At 43.3% G+C, this 18,137-nt stretch overlaps 1 protein-coding gene across 2 annotated transcripts; it reads left to right on the top strand.

Moving 5' to 3' along the window:
• The first annotated feature begins 4,854 nt into the window (after positions 1-4,854).
• LOC118089537 (synaptotagmin-6-like) lies at positions 4,855-17,458 on the top strand. 2 transcript variants are annotated; one of them, XM_088665702.1, is made up of 7 exons: positions 4,855-4,986; positions 6,435-6,601; positions 7,521-7,636; positions 8,882-9,277; positions 13,883-14,002; positions 15,074-15,185; positions 16,179-17,458. In XM_088665702.1, exons 2-7 carry the CDS (start codon positions 6,448-6,450, stop codon positions 16,478-16,480), a joined length of 1,200 nt encoding a protein of 399 aa, XP_088521828.1. In that variant the 5' UTR covers positions 4,855-4,986; positions 6,435-6,447; the 3' UTR covers positions 16,481-17,458. The 2 variants fall into 2 exon arrangements, with proteins under 2 accessions (XP_088521828.1, XP_088521833.1); XM_088665707.1 differs by having other exon boundaries at positions 4,881-4,986; positions 6,438-6,601.
• Positions 17,459-18,137: the final 679 nt, after the last annotated feature.

Genomic DNA, 18,137 nt, shown 5'->3' with positions numbered 1-18,137 from the left:
CTAGAGGCGACGGAAGTTGAATCTGGGACCTTCTTGCACGCAACACAGATGCTCTAACACTGAGGTATGCCCCCCCCCCCCAGTTTATCCTGGTCTGTTGGTAGGATGTTGGAGTAGATATGTGCGGTTCTAATAATCTTAAAATATTTACTCAGGAAGTGCATCTCCCCTACATAATCTTCAGAAATTTGCATCATTTCCTTTTTTTTGCAGTATGGGTGAGCATTGTAGGTTTTCAGGAGAAAATTATGCTCTGTTTGGAGTCAGGCAAAATGATCCCGTTTTTCTGGATGAGGGGTTAATTTGCAAAAAGAGGCATTGCCAGCAACTCCCTCCCACCCCCACCCCTAACACACCATCAGATTTTCCCTGGAAAGGGTAAATCTGCATTAAATGGGTAGGTGAAATGGAGTGATACGGGCTAGCATGTGCGGCACTGATCCTATAATGAACACATGCCTGGAAGCACTCATTGTTTTAATTCAGCTTCCAACGGATAATAGAATGTGAAGAGGTGCTAATGTTTGGTTTTTTGTCTGACTGAGCTACCTTTTGTGGATAACTGGAACCAACCACTAGGTGTCGGTATGACACCTTAAAACTTCATGCCCAGAATCAAGATGGAAACCAATGGTTACATTTCCCCATGCCATTAGCTGCTTTGTTTAAAGCCTCTGTATAACCTTGGCTTCTGAAATTCTGTTTAATGTTTGCTTCCAGCTGTTTTGTTTATTTCTGCTGAAATGTTTCATATTCTGCCTGGTGATTTGCTTTGCTAGTGTAAATGGGATGGCCACTTTTGGAGGGCAGTCCATAAGAGTACATAGACTTGCATATGTTCTCATGTGTGTGTGTGTGTTTGTGAATGTATGGCAATGCATCTCATCATAGTGGGGAAGACTGTGTCTGGACAGGCAGCAACACTCTTTTCTTAGGGTACTTTATCTTTCATGCTGATCTAGACCATACAGCTCTTTAAAGAGAGGGACCCTGCTCTGTAAAGTGGAAACACAGCCACCCTAGCTATATACTACCATGAGAATTTATCTTTAATGGAAGTGTGATATATAACTACCGGTAAGACATCTGTAAACTTTTACCTGAAGCCTGTGTTACACCCAGAACATAACACAGGCTATCATACTAAAACACATAAATCCAAGGAAAAACAGGTTGTTTAAAACTTTCTTGGATGTCCACAAAGAGTAAACAAGCAAACACAGTTCAAATATTATTGCAACACTTCCAAACAGGATCTTGAGTTCTGGCAAGTCTTTGGTGGTTTTAACATGGGTAGGAAGCTAGGTTGCTACATCTGCAGACTGTCTGGGTCATTTTTTCCTCTGGTAAAAGCAAACTGGCCTGGATACATGCAACCATGTTATGTCTAGGCTGGGCTCCACAATATGTTTGAGACTTAGGGTTCCTCCATGCAGCCTTTTTGTTGAGCATTCATTCTGATTTGTTTGCTGGGAAGTTAGATGACGTGGTATCAAAGCTTTCAATGCTCTCATGCTGCCGTAGTCTCAACAAGGGGACAAGTGCCAGCACTCCTCCTCTCAATACAGGCTAGGCTTCCATGACAAAGGAATGCTCTGGCCCCACACACCTTGTTCTCTGACCCTTGAAATGTCTTTTGGCATTCCTGGCAGGAATCTTCTTGTGCTCAGTATTTGTTCTGGGATATGGCCAGCCTGAAGGCATAGGAGCTTTGTGTTCAGTAGTGCAGAATAACCTGATGGGAAGGCTGCTCCTTACTCATTTGCCTTTGTGGTTACAATTGATAATGAGGGAATAATTTCACTAAGTCCACTCCAGAATAATAGGGAGTGCTAGTTGACTTGGCTGCCTATATAGGTAAAAAAGGTAAAGGTAAAGGATCCCTGGATGGTTAAAACCAGTCAAAGGAGACTATGGGGTTGTGGTGCTCATCTCACTTTCAGGCCAAGGGAGCCAGCGTTTGTCCACAGACAGCTTTCTGGGTCATGTGGCCAGCATGACTAAACCACTTCTGTGTAACAGGACACTGTGATGGAAGCCAGAGCGTTTACCTTCCCGCCACAGCAGTACCTATTTATCTACAGTGGTACCTCGGGTTAAGTACTTAATTGGTTCCAGAAATCTGTACTTAACCTGAAGCGTACTTAACCTCAAGCAAACTTTCCCATTGAAAGTAATGGAAAGTGGATTAATCCGTTCCAGACGGGTCCGTGGAGTACTTAAAGTACTCAAACCGAAGCGTACTTAAACCGAGGTATGACTGTACTTGCACTGGTGTGCTTTCGAACTACTAGGTTGGCAGGAGCTGGGACAGAACAACGGGAGCTCACTCCATCACAGGGATTCGAACTGCTGACCTTCCAATCGGCAAGCCCAAGAGGCTCAGTGGTTTAGACCACAGTGCCACCTGCTGCCTATATAGTGCAATGCAATGTAGCACAACAAGGATTACTCTGCATCATACTTATTCTCCAATAGGAGTCTTGTACCCGGCGTAGCTCAAAATTCCCAAATCAGTTAAGTGTTGCAATTGGTGGTTTAAATCAGTGCAGTTTTGAAAGGTTCAGTGCACCATCTTGATTCAAAATGGCATCCAGTTGTATATTCAAACATAGATGAAAGCCTGTTCCTTGATATGAGGAAACATTGCGCAAAATTTGGTAATGATACCTTAAGACGTATCCCCAAACTCATAGCAAATGGGCAAGCAAATTTCCCAAGCAGATTAAATACAGATGTGTGTGTCCCCCATGTATGTGGGGGTTGTGTTCAGGGCCCCTGAGTGCATAAGCGAAATTGTGTAAAGTGGGGGTCACCCTTTAAATGCCCTTTCTACCACTTTCTCTTTGATCCATACCAAAAATACTGTATCCAAAAATATCCACAAGAAGAAGTGAAGCTCTGCTTCTGGCTGGAGGACGCTTGGGAAATGGCTGCTACTGCTGCGCTGCCAGACACACCAGCTGTTAGGCGGGGAGGCTGAGCAGCCTAAACAGAGTCCTGCCATGCCTCCAGTCTCTTCCCCACCCTCACTGATGTCCTCTTTGGGCTCTGGGGAAGGTCTTCTCATGAGCCGCAAGGGACTCTCAAGCTCTTTCCTGCCATTTCCAGGTATGAATTGAATTATTTAGTTATTTCCCAGTGCCACACATTTTTGCGGTCGAGCATGAGGTGATCACATGTAAGTGAAGGGAACACCTCTAATGATGTGTAGTTTTCCTCTAGCAAATGCCTTAGATGGGTAAGAGTCAGTGTGGTGCAGTGGTTAAAAGTATGGGACTACAATGTGGGAAACCGGGTTCAAATCCCTGCTCTGCCATGAAGCTTACTGGGTGACATTGGGCCAGTCAGACTAACCTACTTCACAGGGTGGTTGTGAGGATAAACCGAGCTGAGTGGGGAACAACATATGCTTCCTTGAGCATCTCAGAAGATGTGTAATTGTGGTAACTAGAGGGCTGACGAGAAGCATTTTGCCTTCTGAGGCAAAGGTCAGGATGGCATCCCCATTTCACATTCTGAAGGTGATTGGACTAGCAATTGAAACTTATTCAAAACTGGTGACAACGTAGCATCCTCCACTACACCTGAGGTTAGTAAGCTAGACAATGTGATGTGTTTCAGAATTCAAGGGCTGCCCTCCCACATGAGCCCAGCTGTTGCACTGTTCTTGGTATGGCCAGGAAGCCCATGCACCCCGGATCCCTCTGTTGCAGGAGAAATCTGGGGTGCCCTCTTGGTTTATATGGGAATACCTTTCCCCCTACTTAGGGCTACAAAATACTGCTGTACTTTGCAAGCCCTCTTTACATGCTATTTCTATTGTTCCATTCTATTTGAATTTTTTTTCCTTTGCTCTTGTGCCAAACCCTCTGCAAAATATCAGTTGGCTTTTTAACAGGTGAGTGACTGGAACTGGCAGTCTACTTTATAAGGGATCAGCTATGCTGCAGAAGATGCTGTGCAACAGGGAACTCTATGTGGATAGACACAATACTGGAATATAATAAGCAAACTAGAGCACCTGCTTTTTAAAAATGTCGGCTGAATTTTTCTTCATTTTCCTTGCTAGTCTAAAAAGAGGTGCAGTTGGCACACCATGCCAGCATTAATAGCATCCGAATTCTGGCATTTGTGATAATTTGCCATAACATTCTGCAAGTATTTCTGAATTCAGAAGGCCTAAAACAAGCACATGCCCATCAGTGCAGCTGCAGACTTTGCATGTGTGAAAGATTCCTTCTGATACACTTTGGTCCAGTGTGTAGAGAGCTAAGTTAGATATGGGAGAATGGAACTTAATAATATTCTGTTGCATCCTGGAAAGTGGGACTATAGCAATTCAATCTAGCTATGCTGAAAAACTCTCTTACCTATAGAAATGATGGTGTGCGCATGGCTCTCTGAGCACACATTGCCCATTTGGCCTCTGTTAGGACACTTGCATCCAAATTTCCAAGGAATTCTATATTTCTAATCAGAATTCTGGAGCAAACTTACGTTTAGGGAAACACAAAGCCATCCCAGGTTAGTTACTCTTGCCCTAAACATGTGCTGGTTTCATGGTGACTGAGCACACCTATTAAAATCTACTGTGCAATAGCTCTAGGAAGTTGGTTCCGTGTTGGCCAAGTACAAAATGCTTTGGGGGAACATAAATCAGGGGAGTGCAGATGCTCCATGTTTAGCAAGAAGGTGGCTAATAGATTTGGTGTCATCTGAAAGCAGCCCCAGATGCTGATCCTGAACCTTAAAAGAGATCTGGGCAAATGGGCAAATGCACTTTGTTCTAGGAAAAGGAGATAAAGATCTTATTTTTCAGCTCTGCAGAATGAATCCAGATCAGTTGTATCCCAGTTTTCTTGCTGTATGAGGCAGAACTCGTTTTTCTGGTGAAGCGTGCCAGTTCTTTCTGCACTGGAAGTCCTACGCTACTTTTTTGCAGCAAGCACCAGGATCTCCCTTCTCAAGCAGGCGTCTGAAAAGGTACGATTCAAAATTGTGGCTCGTGGGCGGGCGGGCGTGTTGTGGCAGGTGGAGGTTTACAGCGTGGCAGGAGCTTGAGACACTTGTAGGATAATCATAAACAGGCTGGCTCTCCCATGGATTCCTATTGGGACTTGAGATGATAACATGGAATATGCCTTTCTACTCTAGAGGACAATCAGAATTGTGGAAAGAGGTGCTTGCAAAGAGGAGGCACGGTGTGGCATGTGGCTGCCCCTCACCAGCATTAGCATCTCCTCCTGAGTTCCTCATCTAACAATGACTGAACATCCTGTGCACCGTCTGAGATTGTCTGCATCTGGCAAATCTGCAGATTGCCCATCCCTTCACATGGGCTAAGCAGCATAGCTTCTGGGAATTGGGTGTACTGAATCAGCATACCTGAGATCCCTCCCCCCCCAAATTATATAGCAGCAGCAGAAGCCACAACAGGGAGAGTCAAGTAAGCATGAATAACAAGGCATGACGGACTCATCTTTGTTTTGGTTTTTAAAGTTCTCTGGATCTCTGGAAAATAATGGTTAAATATATGTGCGTAAAATATTTTGAAAACAACACCTGTTAATATTTTGCACAGTACAATTGCTGAGCTGCTTCCTCCCACTGTATATTTCTGGTCTGGGCACTCTGTGCTCAAGCCAAGCAGATCCCATAATTCAGGACTGTGACTCAGGCAACCCCCTTTTCCCCGTCACTGTTCACCTTTGTTGGCTTCTTTGGATCTTGTCTAAACTCTGCTTTCGCAGTGATGACATGTCTGCATGTTGGCTTGAAGAACTGTATTTATCTGCACTGCTTATTTTTATCAATAAGTGAGCTGCTAAAAAGATGGCCCCATAACATAGAGGTTCCAGTGGACAATATAAGGCTCATACAGGTCACCGGCCTGGCCTTCACAAGCTGGATAGCTTGGGAATGCAGCTTGAAGGAAAAGGCAATAAGCCTCATTGAAAACAAAATTCTGGCCATGTAGATATGGCGTTATTTCACCTGCAGATACATATTCAGGCATTTTGCAACATTTCCCCATTTGATTTGGCTTTTTATGTATTTAAAAGTTGAAACCTCTCTTCTGAGTGATGGGTGATTTCTAATCTAGGGACAGGGGATTTTCCTCCCTAGTACAAAGCTGTGGTTCTCCATTCATGGTAGAGACCAGCCTTCAGTGGGGGGAAAGTAGGGAGTTGGGAGCAACATCAAATCCATTGCCTGGCTGGATCTGGACTGCAGGCTTGCCAACCTGGTTTCAGGCCAGGGATTACCAATGTGGTACCCTCCAGATGTGCATTGGCCATACTGACCAGGAATGATGAGGATTGGGAGACCAACAACTGGAGGACATTGCTCCATGTTTTTCCATTTCCATGGTACAGATTGAACATGATGTGACTGCTAGTAGTTTTGAAGGGCATCCGTTTTGTTTCCAGCAGGGAGTGAGCTATGACCCAACCAAAGCCCAGCCTACTTCAGCTGCCCTTCCCCGATATCTGGAAATATGGCATGTTGGCACTGTCTGTTCTCCTGCTGCTGGTGGCATTAATCATTCTGACCTGCCAACTGAGCAGATGCCGGAAATCCAGCAGATTTTGGGAAGGTACGTTACAGAGAACATTATGGATAAGAAGCAAGTGTTCCTTTGGGTTGAACAATTATATCAAGGACTAAGCCAAATTAGGCGGAAAATCACGATGACCTATCACAAAGAGACAAAGCTTGTTGGAGTGTGACTTGAATAAGCCTCGCTCTCCTGGGCTTGCTTCTTACTCTTGTCAGGAACACTTGCAGCCTAACTAGGAAAGAACTGAAGGCAATGCAAGAGGTGCAACTGTTCTCTAGAAGAGTTTCCCCATTCATGTTAATGGAGGCATAGCTCTGTGAGTGGATCCCCTTTCCACATCCCCTCTCCCTCCATTGATCTGAATGGGGGGAATTGCAAGCATGGAAGTTGCACAGGTGCATGAAAACACAAAGAGGGCATTATATCTAGGTGCATGATGACAAACATGTGGCTCAGGTGCTGCATGATACCTATGTGAGCAGCTTTTCATTTTATTGTACGGTACTCTGATGCAAAACTTGGTAGGAGGTATCATTTCCTTATGACCTCATTACTTTGTAATGAAAAGTTTCTATGGGTTCCTCCAATCAAGCAGAGGCTGGTCCATCCAGGAGAATGGGACACTGCCCACCAACCTTGGTCAGTTCTTAGCCAGCCCGCACCTACCTGCTTTCGTACCTCCAATTCAGCCTCCTTCTTAGTCTCAGTGCTACATAACTCAGAAGGGAGGAGGGTGGGGATGAAACTGGTATTAGTTGGCTCTGCCTATCATTGACCCTAGCTCTGCTTATTGCCCTTTCTGCCTTCTACCCAACCAGGGCCAATGGATATCAACTATTCCTGCTCCAACCTATCAAAGATCCTTTTTGAAAAATATTTGCTCCTTCCCTTCTTATATTCATGTATGGTCCCACTTGTCTCTCAATTGTCTTCTCAGCTATGTTTGTTCTTGCAGAAAGAAAATTTGCCAATGAAGTCCAGAGAAGGATACCAGAAGAGCATGCCTTCGAGGGGGAAAGATTGCAAACACCTCTTCTCGGCATCGCTCGAGAGTATTTTCATGAGGTCAAGGCAAGTATACTAATTTCCCGGTTGCAACCAGACGTGGAATTCCCTGCCTGGGATTGAGTTTGGGGTTAATTGGTTGTGCCATTGTGCAGCTGTGCATAGCAGTGATTGGCTGGTGTTGGTAACATCAGAACCCCACCCTCCAATCCTTGAAGAGTTTTGCAACTCTTTTCAATGGGTTTTTGGGTTTTATGTTATTTTAATCAACTGAACCTATATAATTAATTTAACATCTATATGAAGCTATTGGGAACACTCGTTAGGAGTCCTGGAGCTAAGTGTCAGTGGTATGCTGATGACACGCAGCTCTACTTCTCCATAACATTTGAATCAGGAGTGGTTATGCAAGCTCTGGTCTGGTGTCTGAATGCAGTGCTGGATTAGATGGGGGCCAATAAACTGTTTGAATCCTGGAAAAACGGAAGCTCTTTGAGAGGGTGGCTCCCATGTCTGGGAGGTAGGCAAGTTACCCATTCTGGACAGGGTCGCACTTCCTCTGGAAGTGCAGTTATGTAAGCTTAGGTACTCCTGGGTACATTCCTGTCACTAGAAGCCAAAGTGTGGTTGGTCAGCTACAGCCTTTCCTGGAGAGGAATAGCCTGGCCACTGTAGTTCATGCACTGGGGCTGGTTTACTGCAATGTGCTCTATGGGTGTCTGTTCTTTGGGAGCTCCAGCTGCTGCAGAAAGTGGCGGCCAGACTGCTGATGGGGACACATGGCTGTCGACATGTGACACCACCGTTATAACATCTGCAGTGGCTGCCCATCCACTACTGAGCCAGGTTCCGGGTCTTTGTATTAATTTATCTTAGGTTCAAGATACCTTAGGGACTGCCTAAACACTTCTTTCCCTGCTTGATCACTGTGAACATCTATAGGAGTGCCACTGGTTGTCCCACAAGCTGGTGAAACTCCATGGACATCCACATGAAACTGAGCCTTTCATTGGCCCAGCCCTGTCGAATACAGATTTAGTAGGCATCTTCTGCATTAACCTTCAAACATTTGCCGAAGACTTTTCTATGCTGCCAGGCCTATACAGACAATTAAGAAAAATATTTTCTGTAATAGCTAGTGATCTGTGTTTTTTAATTGTGTTGTTGTAAACCACCATTTGATCCTTTTAAAATGGTGGTATACAAGTATTTTTTTATGAATAAATAAATACGCCTATAACAGTTCAACCCAATGTTTGTTTACTCAGAAGTCAGTCACCTTTAAGAGCACACCTTTCTCATTTTGTCCAGATCCAAAGAATCCAAAAGGAGCTCAAGAAACTTGGGATCTGCTTTTCGCCAACAGCTTCAGAAAATAGCCACGAAATGGGCAACATGAGTAGTGACGCAGTTGTTTCTGATGAGTATCCAGGCAAACTGAAGTTCTCACTTCTCTACAACAAAGAGCAGCTGGAGCTCCTCTTGACCGTCACAGGAGCCCTGGGCCTACCCACCCAAGGGTGCACCAACACCTTTGTCAAGGTTAGGCTGCTGAGCGGGGCCCCCTCCCAGTCTCCTGATCTCCAGTATATTGTCCACGAATGGCAGACCCACGTGGCAAAGAACTCCAGCAGCCCAGACTTTGGGGATCAGTTTACTTGTACCCTGCAGGAGGCCGAACTGACAAGGAGCAGCATCAAGTTACAGGTGAGAGCGATAGTGGGTAGTCTTCTATAGTTTTACAGAAGGGCGTGTTTACATAAGAGCTTCCCACATTCCTGGTTCAGTGTTTTAGCACTAAAGTTCTGCTCCCACAAAAAAGCAGGTAAGATGATATGGGTGAGTCCCATGCATGCTAGTGTGTCTAAGAGGGTGTTTAATGGAGTCTTGGCTAGCCTGGTTGTTGCTGTAGTGCAAGTGGGTGGGGGCTTGGGTGAATCAGTGGCAAGTGGCTTCAAGGGAGTGGATATGCCCCAGAATATTAAGGATGTCAGCTCAGTTGGTTAGAGCATGGTGCTAATAATGCCAATGTTACAGGTTCAATCCCAATATGAGACAGCTGCATATTCCTGTATTGCAAGGGGTTGGACTAGATGATCCTCAGGATCCCTTCTATGCTTCTGTTCTGCTGATTCCTCTCCTCGGTAGCCCAGAGACCTGCTTCACCAGAGGTTCCTCTCTTCCATTCCTCTTCCCCACATTTTTTAAAATAGACTTTTAAAATATTTTTAATATTTTTTTTAATTTTTCAATTATAATCCAATAATAGCCTCATTATAACAATACCAAATTATAATACAATTACTAATACCAATCATTCAAAGACAGTGGTACCTCGGTTTAAGAACAGCCCTGTTTACGAACAATTTGGTTTACGAACTCCACAAAACTGGAAGTAGTGTTCCGGTTAGCGAACTTTACCTCAGTCCAAGAACGGAATCCTAACAGTGGAAGGGCACCAGCAGCAGGAGGCCTCATTCGGGAAAGCGTGCCTCGGTTTAAGAATGGCCTTCCGGAACGGATTAAGTTTGTAAACCGAGGTACCACTGTACTGAATTATATACTGGTAATTTAGGTGGCCCCCTGCGTGCTAGATTTGATGGCTTGATTATTTTCTTTATTTATGCGTTCCAAAATCTTATTAATTTCAATTACTTTCCAGTCAAAATAAGAATCCCTTATACAACAGCTGCAATATGAATAACTTCCATTTGTGCTGCCACATTAGATGATTTATAGATCTACAAGTGAGGCACTCAAGCTATATCCTTGTTCTTCCTGGTTGGCAATTATTCTGTCCGTGGTGTTTCTTCCTGTCCTTGTAAAATGTTATGTCTATCTTTTCCCGGTTGTTGCTGTTGCTGTTTTTCAGTGTACATATAACATGACAAACAGTTATAAGAAATATTTTTAAAGGTGGAAAAAACAAAACAAATAGAAGGCATGTAACATAGGTTCATCTTTATTTTAAGTTGAGTAACAAAGTCGAGTCCCAAGGGAGAGAGATGAAAATGGAGGTTGTTCTCATATAAACAAAGTACTTGGTGTAATTCCAAATCTCCCAGGCTTGTAATGATGGTTGCCTTGCAAATGTTGGTCTTGCTGTACATATGTGTAAGAAGGCAATGCCATAACATGTGGAAAGCACCTGAAAGTTCCAGCCCTTGTTTAAATCTCAAGTCACACCTATACGCAGTAAGGGGTGGTACCATCGGTCCAATGTGAGATTCTGAGCCATTTTCCTTTGAGCTGCAATAGACAGTTGAGCTGCCAAAATCATGTATAGGTCCACATGTTTGAGAGGTGCCATCTCTCCTAGCTGAGGGAAAGACACAGTTCCCAGCCTGGACTGCAAAGGGACTTGCAGGGGGTGTAATGTTGAGGAGGAGGTGGAGGTACTGAACTTTTCTGCTGGCTCCTGATTCCTCACTGCAAATGTCCTCCCAAAAAAGGCTCCAAACATGGAAGTGAGCCTAGCTGAAGAGGAAGGGGAGGCCTGAGGGCAGTTGCAAGAGGAAAGCAGTGGCTGCAAGTGGGGCTGAGCACTCCTCCCTCCCCCTACGCCCTGCAATCTTTGTTATCTTGTGAAGTGTGGACTGGGGTATACAGTGGTACCTTGGTTCTCAAACTTAATCCGTTCTGGAAGTCCATTCCAAAACCAAAGTGTTCCAGAACCATGGCACGCTTTCCCATAGAAAGTAATGCAAAATGGATTAATCCATTCCAGCATTTTAAATACAACCCCTAAAACAGCAATTCAACATTAATTTTACTATCTAGCAAGACCATTGATCCATAAAATGAAAGCAATAATCAATGTACTGTACTATAAAATAAATAAGACAGTATTGTAGATGATAAAAATTAAAAATCTTACCTGCACTGGAGATAGTCATTGTTTGGATGGGGGGCTTTTATCCATTTCCGCAGTCACACAATCAATCAATCAGTAGCTGAACTGGGTTCCATACAGTCACAAAAACAAATTAACCGGAAAAGCCTCAAAAACAAAAACGCAAAATAAATAGCAAAAACAAAAGCACCAAACGTAATCTGTTCCAGAAGTCCATTTGACTTCCAAAATGTTTGAAAACTAAGGCGCAGCTTCTGAATTGTGCAAGCGTCCCGGAAACAATAGCCGACAGCCGCACTGGCCCTTCGGCTTCCCAAAAACATTCGAAAGCCGAAACACTTACTTCCGGGTTTTTGGCGTTTGGGAACCAAGGCATTTGAGAACCAAGGTACCACTGTAATTCATTAGGAATCTGATATAAGATACACACACAGACTGTGTGAAAGTGTGGATCTTGCTTGCAGTACTAGCCACCACACAGCAGAGAAAGGTCCAGATCTTTTGCAGCTGTATAAATAATAGGCTTAGAAAAGAGCTCTGGATGAAGTTATCATACACAGGAAAGAAAGCTCCAGCTTGGTAGGCTTTTCAGATACAGATACATACAGATGCGAAGCATCACCGTTGCCCTAACACCAACTAACTAAGCTGCAACACTGAACAACCGAACTAGCTGACATCTTCTTTTGACCATCATACCAAGACTGAGACTTGCAAGCTGACGTTTTATGGCATTTCATACATGAGGCACTTTTAAAGCCACTGTTCTCAAACTGCGGCAAGAAATTACCTCAAGGAAAGACAGGGCTCTAGTCGTGTGGTTTGAGGGTGAGGTGGGGTGGAAAAGGCGGGAAAACCCTTTCAAAGCACGTAAGGATGTATTTTCAAATTGTAACTAAAAAACTAGGTGCATTATAGACCGACATAGGGAGGCTACCAACCTGAACTGCTGATCTTTCAGCTGCCTATGGAGCAACGCCTCCATCTTGTGGAGATCTCCAATAAGTACATGTCTTTACTGCACCCATAGGGTACATATTGCCCTCTGTTCCACTTCCTTCCATTTCCTTTTGCTTGGCTTGACACATGGTGTCCTATTACTGTTATTTCTGCATTTCCTGTCAGCGTATGTTTCCTTTTTTCTCAATATATTGGGCTCTTTAGCCAACTTTAAAAAAATTAAAAAATAAAATCCTTCCCAAAGCTTCTCAGGCTGCTTGGTGGACGTTTATACCTACATTTTATCTTGCATGTAGGGGAAACTGTTTCTGTGAGCTACACAAAAAAGCAAACGGATAAAATTTTGACGTGTTCGTTGATGAGGTGAATGAAATAGTGCTTTTTATCAACCCCAGTATGAAAGGGAGGCGGCAACTGAACAAATCAGATAATAGAAAAAGCAACAGCATGGGACTTGTGTTATAAGGAACACGCTGGGGTATCTGTTCAAATAAGTGTAAGATAGTTATGAAGGTTATTTCCCAGGGTTCAAATCCACACCGAGCCTTGAAGTACAATGGGTGACCTTGGGCCAGTCACTTTCTCTAACTAACTTTACCTCACAAGGTTGTTGTGGGGATAAAACGGGGTGCGGGGAAACCATATATGCCACCTTGAGCCCCTGGGAAAAAAAGTGGGATATAAATGTAATATTAATTAATTATAATTAATTAATGGAGTGCTAACTTTTGCACTCGCCCTTCCCTCCCAGTACTAACCAAGAAGGAATACACAATGAAAAGCAAAATATTCATGTGGAAATCATGTTACAGTATTAATAACACCTGAACTGAGAAACAGCATCTAGGATCAACTTAAGCAATTTGTGTGAGCAGAGTAAGGCCTGGAATTTCAACACCACCTTACATTTCTGAGTGGAAATTCCCCCGAGGTCTTATGACCTTTGCAGGAAATACTTGGCTGTATGCAACTAACTCAGGCTTCCTCAACCTCGGCCCTCCAGATGTTTTTGGCCTACAACTCCCATGATCCCTAGCTAGCAGGACCCGTGGTCAGGGATGATGGCAATTGTAGTCTCAAAACATCTGGAGGGCCGAGGTTGAGGAAGCCTGAACTGTTTCTCAGAGTGCACTTGGTTAGTCATGCCCACTAATTGTAATGGGTCTACTCTGAGTAAAGATTAATTGACTACGACCTACTGATTTGTCTTTTCAAACTTCATATACTATGGTGGTCTATGGGTAGAAATCTTCAGTTTTAAATATCACCTCACTTTTGAACTCTTCGTGTGGCTTTACGCAAACCACACTATCTCTCTTCAGTCCACCATCCATAGGGATAATACCGACGGCCTAATTTACAGAGCCTGTGGGTGGGTGGGTGGGTGGGGAATTGCAGGGATAAATGCATGTGAAGCATTTCAGGAATAAGCACCATAAATCAATACAGATGGTTGTTGTTGTTGTTGTTGTTGTTTTATTATGTCAATTATTCCATAGGTTAAACACTTTGACAGATATTCCCGACATATGCCTCTGGGGGAAGTGAGAATAGCTCTGAATGCACTTAATGCTTCCAGAAAGATTGAATTCTGTGAAGAATTACAGAAGGCGACAAAGGTAGCTGTGGGTTTTCTTCATTACTTTGGGAGAATTCTCAAAATCCTACATTAATTTTTTTATTACAAAATAAAAATTCCAGATTATTGACACAGAAGGTGAGATCGAGAGTAGTGCAAGCAGCTACTTGCTCATGGAATGGGACATCTCCTTCCCTTTCTCACCCCTGCATCCTTCAATTCACCCACAGAATCTGCTCCCAAGCGTTGAGGGAGCACTCCAGAAATAATTTTGAGGGTGCCTGGTTGGGGGGGGGGCGGTTAGAGGGGGGTGGAAAAAGAGAAATATTAAGTCCCTTTGTTGTGCAAGTGGATTTCTGTTACACAAACAGACTGCCACAAAGAGAAATCACCCAGAAAATTATCAAAATTATGAAGACATGATTTGTGCATTACCAGAGCTCCCATTTATAGATGGGGTGCTTATAAATTTGCAGATGACACAAAGCTGGAAGGAATAGCTAACACCATAAAAGACAGAATTAAGATTTAATGTAATTTTGGCAAGATAGAAAACCAGGCTGAAACCAACAAGATGAAATGTTAAAGACAACAGGCTCGAGGGATTTCAATATCCATGCTGAGTCTTACTAAATCAAATAAACAATAAATTTACTATTCTGTCGTAAGGAAAACAAGTACAACAACAAAAATTAAACCAGTTTAACCAAATGCCTGGGTAGAACACAAACATGCACACAATACATTCAAACAGATTAAACAACCAACAGCCTTAGTAATAGCTCCCACCCTGTTTTTCACTACTTGGCCCACTCTGTGCCAAGTAGACTTTCACTCTGTGGCTTTTTAACAACTTAATACCTTTGACCACCATGATTTGTTGCCCACAAGCATCCACAGGAAGAAACTGCCACCCCTTGTCCATAGAAGCAACAGAATAAAAAGCAGACACAAAATAAAAAGCGGGTGGCAATAAGCCATAGCTGATTTTATTCTCCCCCATTCCAATCCTAAGGAAATTCCTGGGCCTCAAGGTTAGTAAGGCTGAAGGAGATTTGCAAGTGGATTTGCTGGCCTTCCCCTCCAGTGTTTCCCTTACATCTTTTCACAGGACACAGTCGGAGAAGTTCTTGTGTCACTGAAGTGTCTTCCGATCTCTCAGAGGATAGAAGTTGGGCTACTGAAAGTGAAAACTGCCTTCTTGTACAACAGTCCAGAGAAACGTAAATATATCTGTTTTCTTGTTCTTTGCCTGATGTTTGGGTTCTGCCTTCTTCCAACTTGCTGTCCCACCTGCAAAGAGGTGACTCACATATTCTTGAATATGTTGATACAAACTGACCCAGAGATGTAGTCTCGGTATCATTAGAGCCAGATTAAAGTTCTACAGACACTGTAGCAGTAATAGTTGAGGGTGGAGAGTGTCTTGGGAAATGATCATTCCCCCCCCCCCCCCGAATGCATTAAAGGTATAACATCAGTCTTGAAATCCTAGCTCAGTATCTCTGTCCCCCTTGAAGTTGTTTCAGGCACGTAGTGCAGGAAGTGGTCCAAAGGTGTGGCTGAAGATAATGGATGTAGCATAGTGCTGAAAGGCAATAGAGCACAAATCCTCTGATAGGTGGGCTGGAGAAATGACCAAATAATAATAATTGAAGGGGGTGGGGGAACTATATAGGGACCCTGACCCTTATCTTCTGATAAAGTCCAGCTTTGATCTCTGACACCAGCAGATACAAAACTGCAAGGCTTTGACATACTGTACATAGATGAGGACTACAGGCTTGCTTTTTTTGTTTTACTGGAATATGGCAACCCTACTAGATCCCTTGTTTAATGTTCTGTAGTTGCTTTCTTGCAACCCAGTTAGAGATTATTTTGCATATCCAGTTTGCTCCAGAGTATGTTGTTCTTGGTGCTTCTGAAGCCTTAGAACATTATATCTCATTTGCAGTGTTCGATTCTTCCTCCTTTTGCCTCTCCTGTATGGCTATGTCACAGACATTTGTAGTCCTCCCTCTCACAGAGATAGAAGGTATTGCTGCTTCCAATAATCGTCAGATTCCTCCCTCTCAGCCTCAATGCAAGGAAAAGATAAATTTTTAAATCTCTGCCAAATTCAGAGGAATAGTTGTGATCTTGGGACAATAACTCCAGAATTGTCAGAGACTCTGGTGTTCATGTTGCCACTCCTTCTGATGCTCTTTCTGTTCCAGGTATATATGCAAGGATCGATGTCTTCTGCAATCTCCATAAGCAGAAGCATCAGAAATCCAAGCCCAAGACCCTGGCATCAATTACTGTCTTCAATGAAACATTCCTGTTCCACCTGCCTCAGCCTATAGTTTGGGATTGTGCTCTCCTCATTTCCATTTATGAGCTGCATCCCAGAAGCAAGCAGCTTGTAGGACAGGCTGTGCTGGGGAAACGAGGACCCAACGATATGAATGACCACTGGCATCGCATGGCACAGTCCATCCAGCACCCTGTAGCTAAGTGGCACCCTTTGCTCATTTAAAAGGAGGATTTCGCAGCTATGTGGATGTGCCCAAACTTTCTTCCTTAACACTAGGAGCTACTGCAGCATCCAAGCACATCCTCTTAAGCAGAGGTGAATAATGACCGACAGAGTTTAGTCAGAGCAGCAGTAGTAGAGGCCAAATGGCTTCTTTCATGCAAAACTTATTTCTTTTCATTCTCACAGGTGTTTCCATTGAAGAAAAGGATTTTCTCCATCACTGTCACTGTGCCACATGTGCCCCATAACACTAAGAAAAAAGCAGGCAACTCTCCTGCCAAACAAACAAACAAACAAGCCAAAATAACTGTATGTTTTTTATTGGTGCCAAAGATGGGTGTTCTGAGGGCTCCATTTGTGCGCACTGGCACTGGATTGGGGAACCTAATGGCAGCATGGTGTGGCTGCAACTGGGGCTTAAACACACTAAGAAAACATAGACACCCCCTTGGCATTAAAATAGTCAATGAATGAATTGGACACTGTCTGAACTGACCGGGAGACTCCAAGATCGAAGTGAAGCAGAAGTGGAAGAAGACTGGAAGAAATTTAAAATTTACTTAAAGAATAAGCATATAATAGATTAGACTTAGTGGAAGTGAGGGAGATAAAATAGAGGTTGTAGATAATACAATGGTGTAAAACAAGTATTGTTAGAAATTGATGATAAATTAATTAAGAAGAAGATTTGGTTAGAATATAAAAGGTTAAGATGTAAAAGATATAGAAACAAGGTAATATTAAAGTAATAATTAGAAAGTATATAAGATTTAGACTTTACTACTGAAGATATGTAAAGAATCGCAGAAGGAGGAGGAATGAGGAAGTCAATAGATTAGCAACTAGGGTTATAAGTCTGAATTTTTGTTTTTATATTTTTTGTATTGTTGTACTTTTTGTGTTGTATGTCCTTTTCTGTTTTGTATTTTTAAATGTTTCTTATTTGTTTTAAAAATCTTATAAATATATTATAAAAAATAATAATGAATGAATTGGACACGGAGAGGGAGAGGAATGAGATGCCTAGGATTGCATGGGAAACCTGTGTCCATTCTCCATTTTGAACTCAAGTTATTTTGCCACATTTTCTGCAAGTTGGCCTACAGCTGGGAAGAGGCTATAGCTCAGTGTCAGAGCCCACACTTTGTGTGCAGAAGATCCCATGTAGGATCCCTGACATTTCCAGTTTAAAAGGCTACAGCTAACATGTCTGGAGAAGACCTCTGCATGAGGGCCTGCATAGTTGCCAGCATAGTAGTGAAGGGGGAGCTGTGGCTCAGGGGTAGACAGCTCCAACTCCCTGGCAACTCCAAGTCAGGCTCCTGTCTGAAACTCTGAAGGTGCTGACAGTTAGTGTAGACAATACTGGGCTTGGTAGGAAGCTGCTGCCTGTGTTCCTGACACTTGCTGTGTTCCTGAACCGCCCTGAGACCTCTGGGTGGTACATAAATTCAATAAATAATAATAATATAAGGCAGCTTCTGATATAGATGAAAGCAAAGCTAAATACACTTTTTTTTTATCACGAGTGATGAAAATCCACTGTGTGCCCACCCCACGCTACCTCTACCCTTCCAGTTCATGCTAGCAGATTGACCAGCTCCCAATGGGTTTCAGAGTCCATTCAACTTGTGGGTACCGAGATTTAAAACCCTAC

This window comes from Zootoca vivipara, chromosome 1, assembly GCF_965207765.1.
Source record: "Zootoca vivipara chromosome 1, rZooViv2.hap1.1, whole genome shotgun sequence".
Classification (NCBI taxonomy): Eukaryota; Metazoa; Chordata; class Lepidosauria; order Squamata; family Lacertidae; genus Zootoca; species Zootoca vivipara.
The sequence above is the reverse complement of the archived record's forward strand: the minus strand, read 5'-3'. Positions and strand labels throughout refer to the sequence as shown.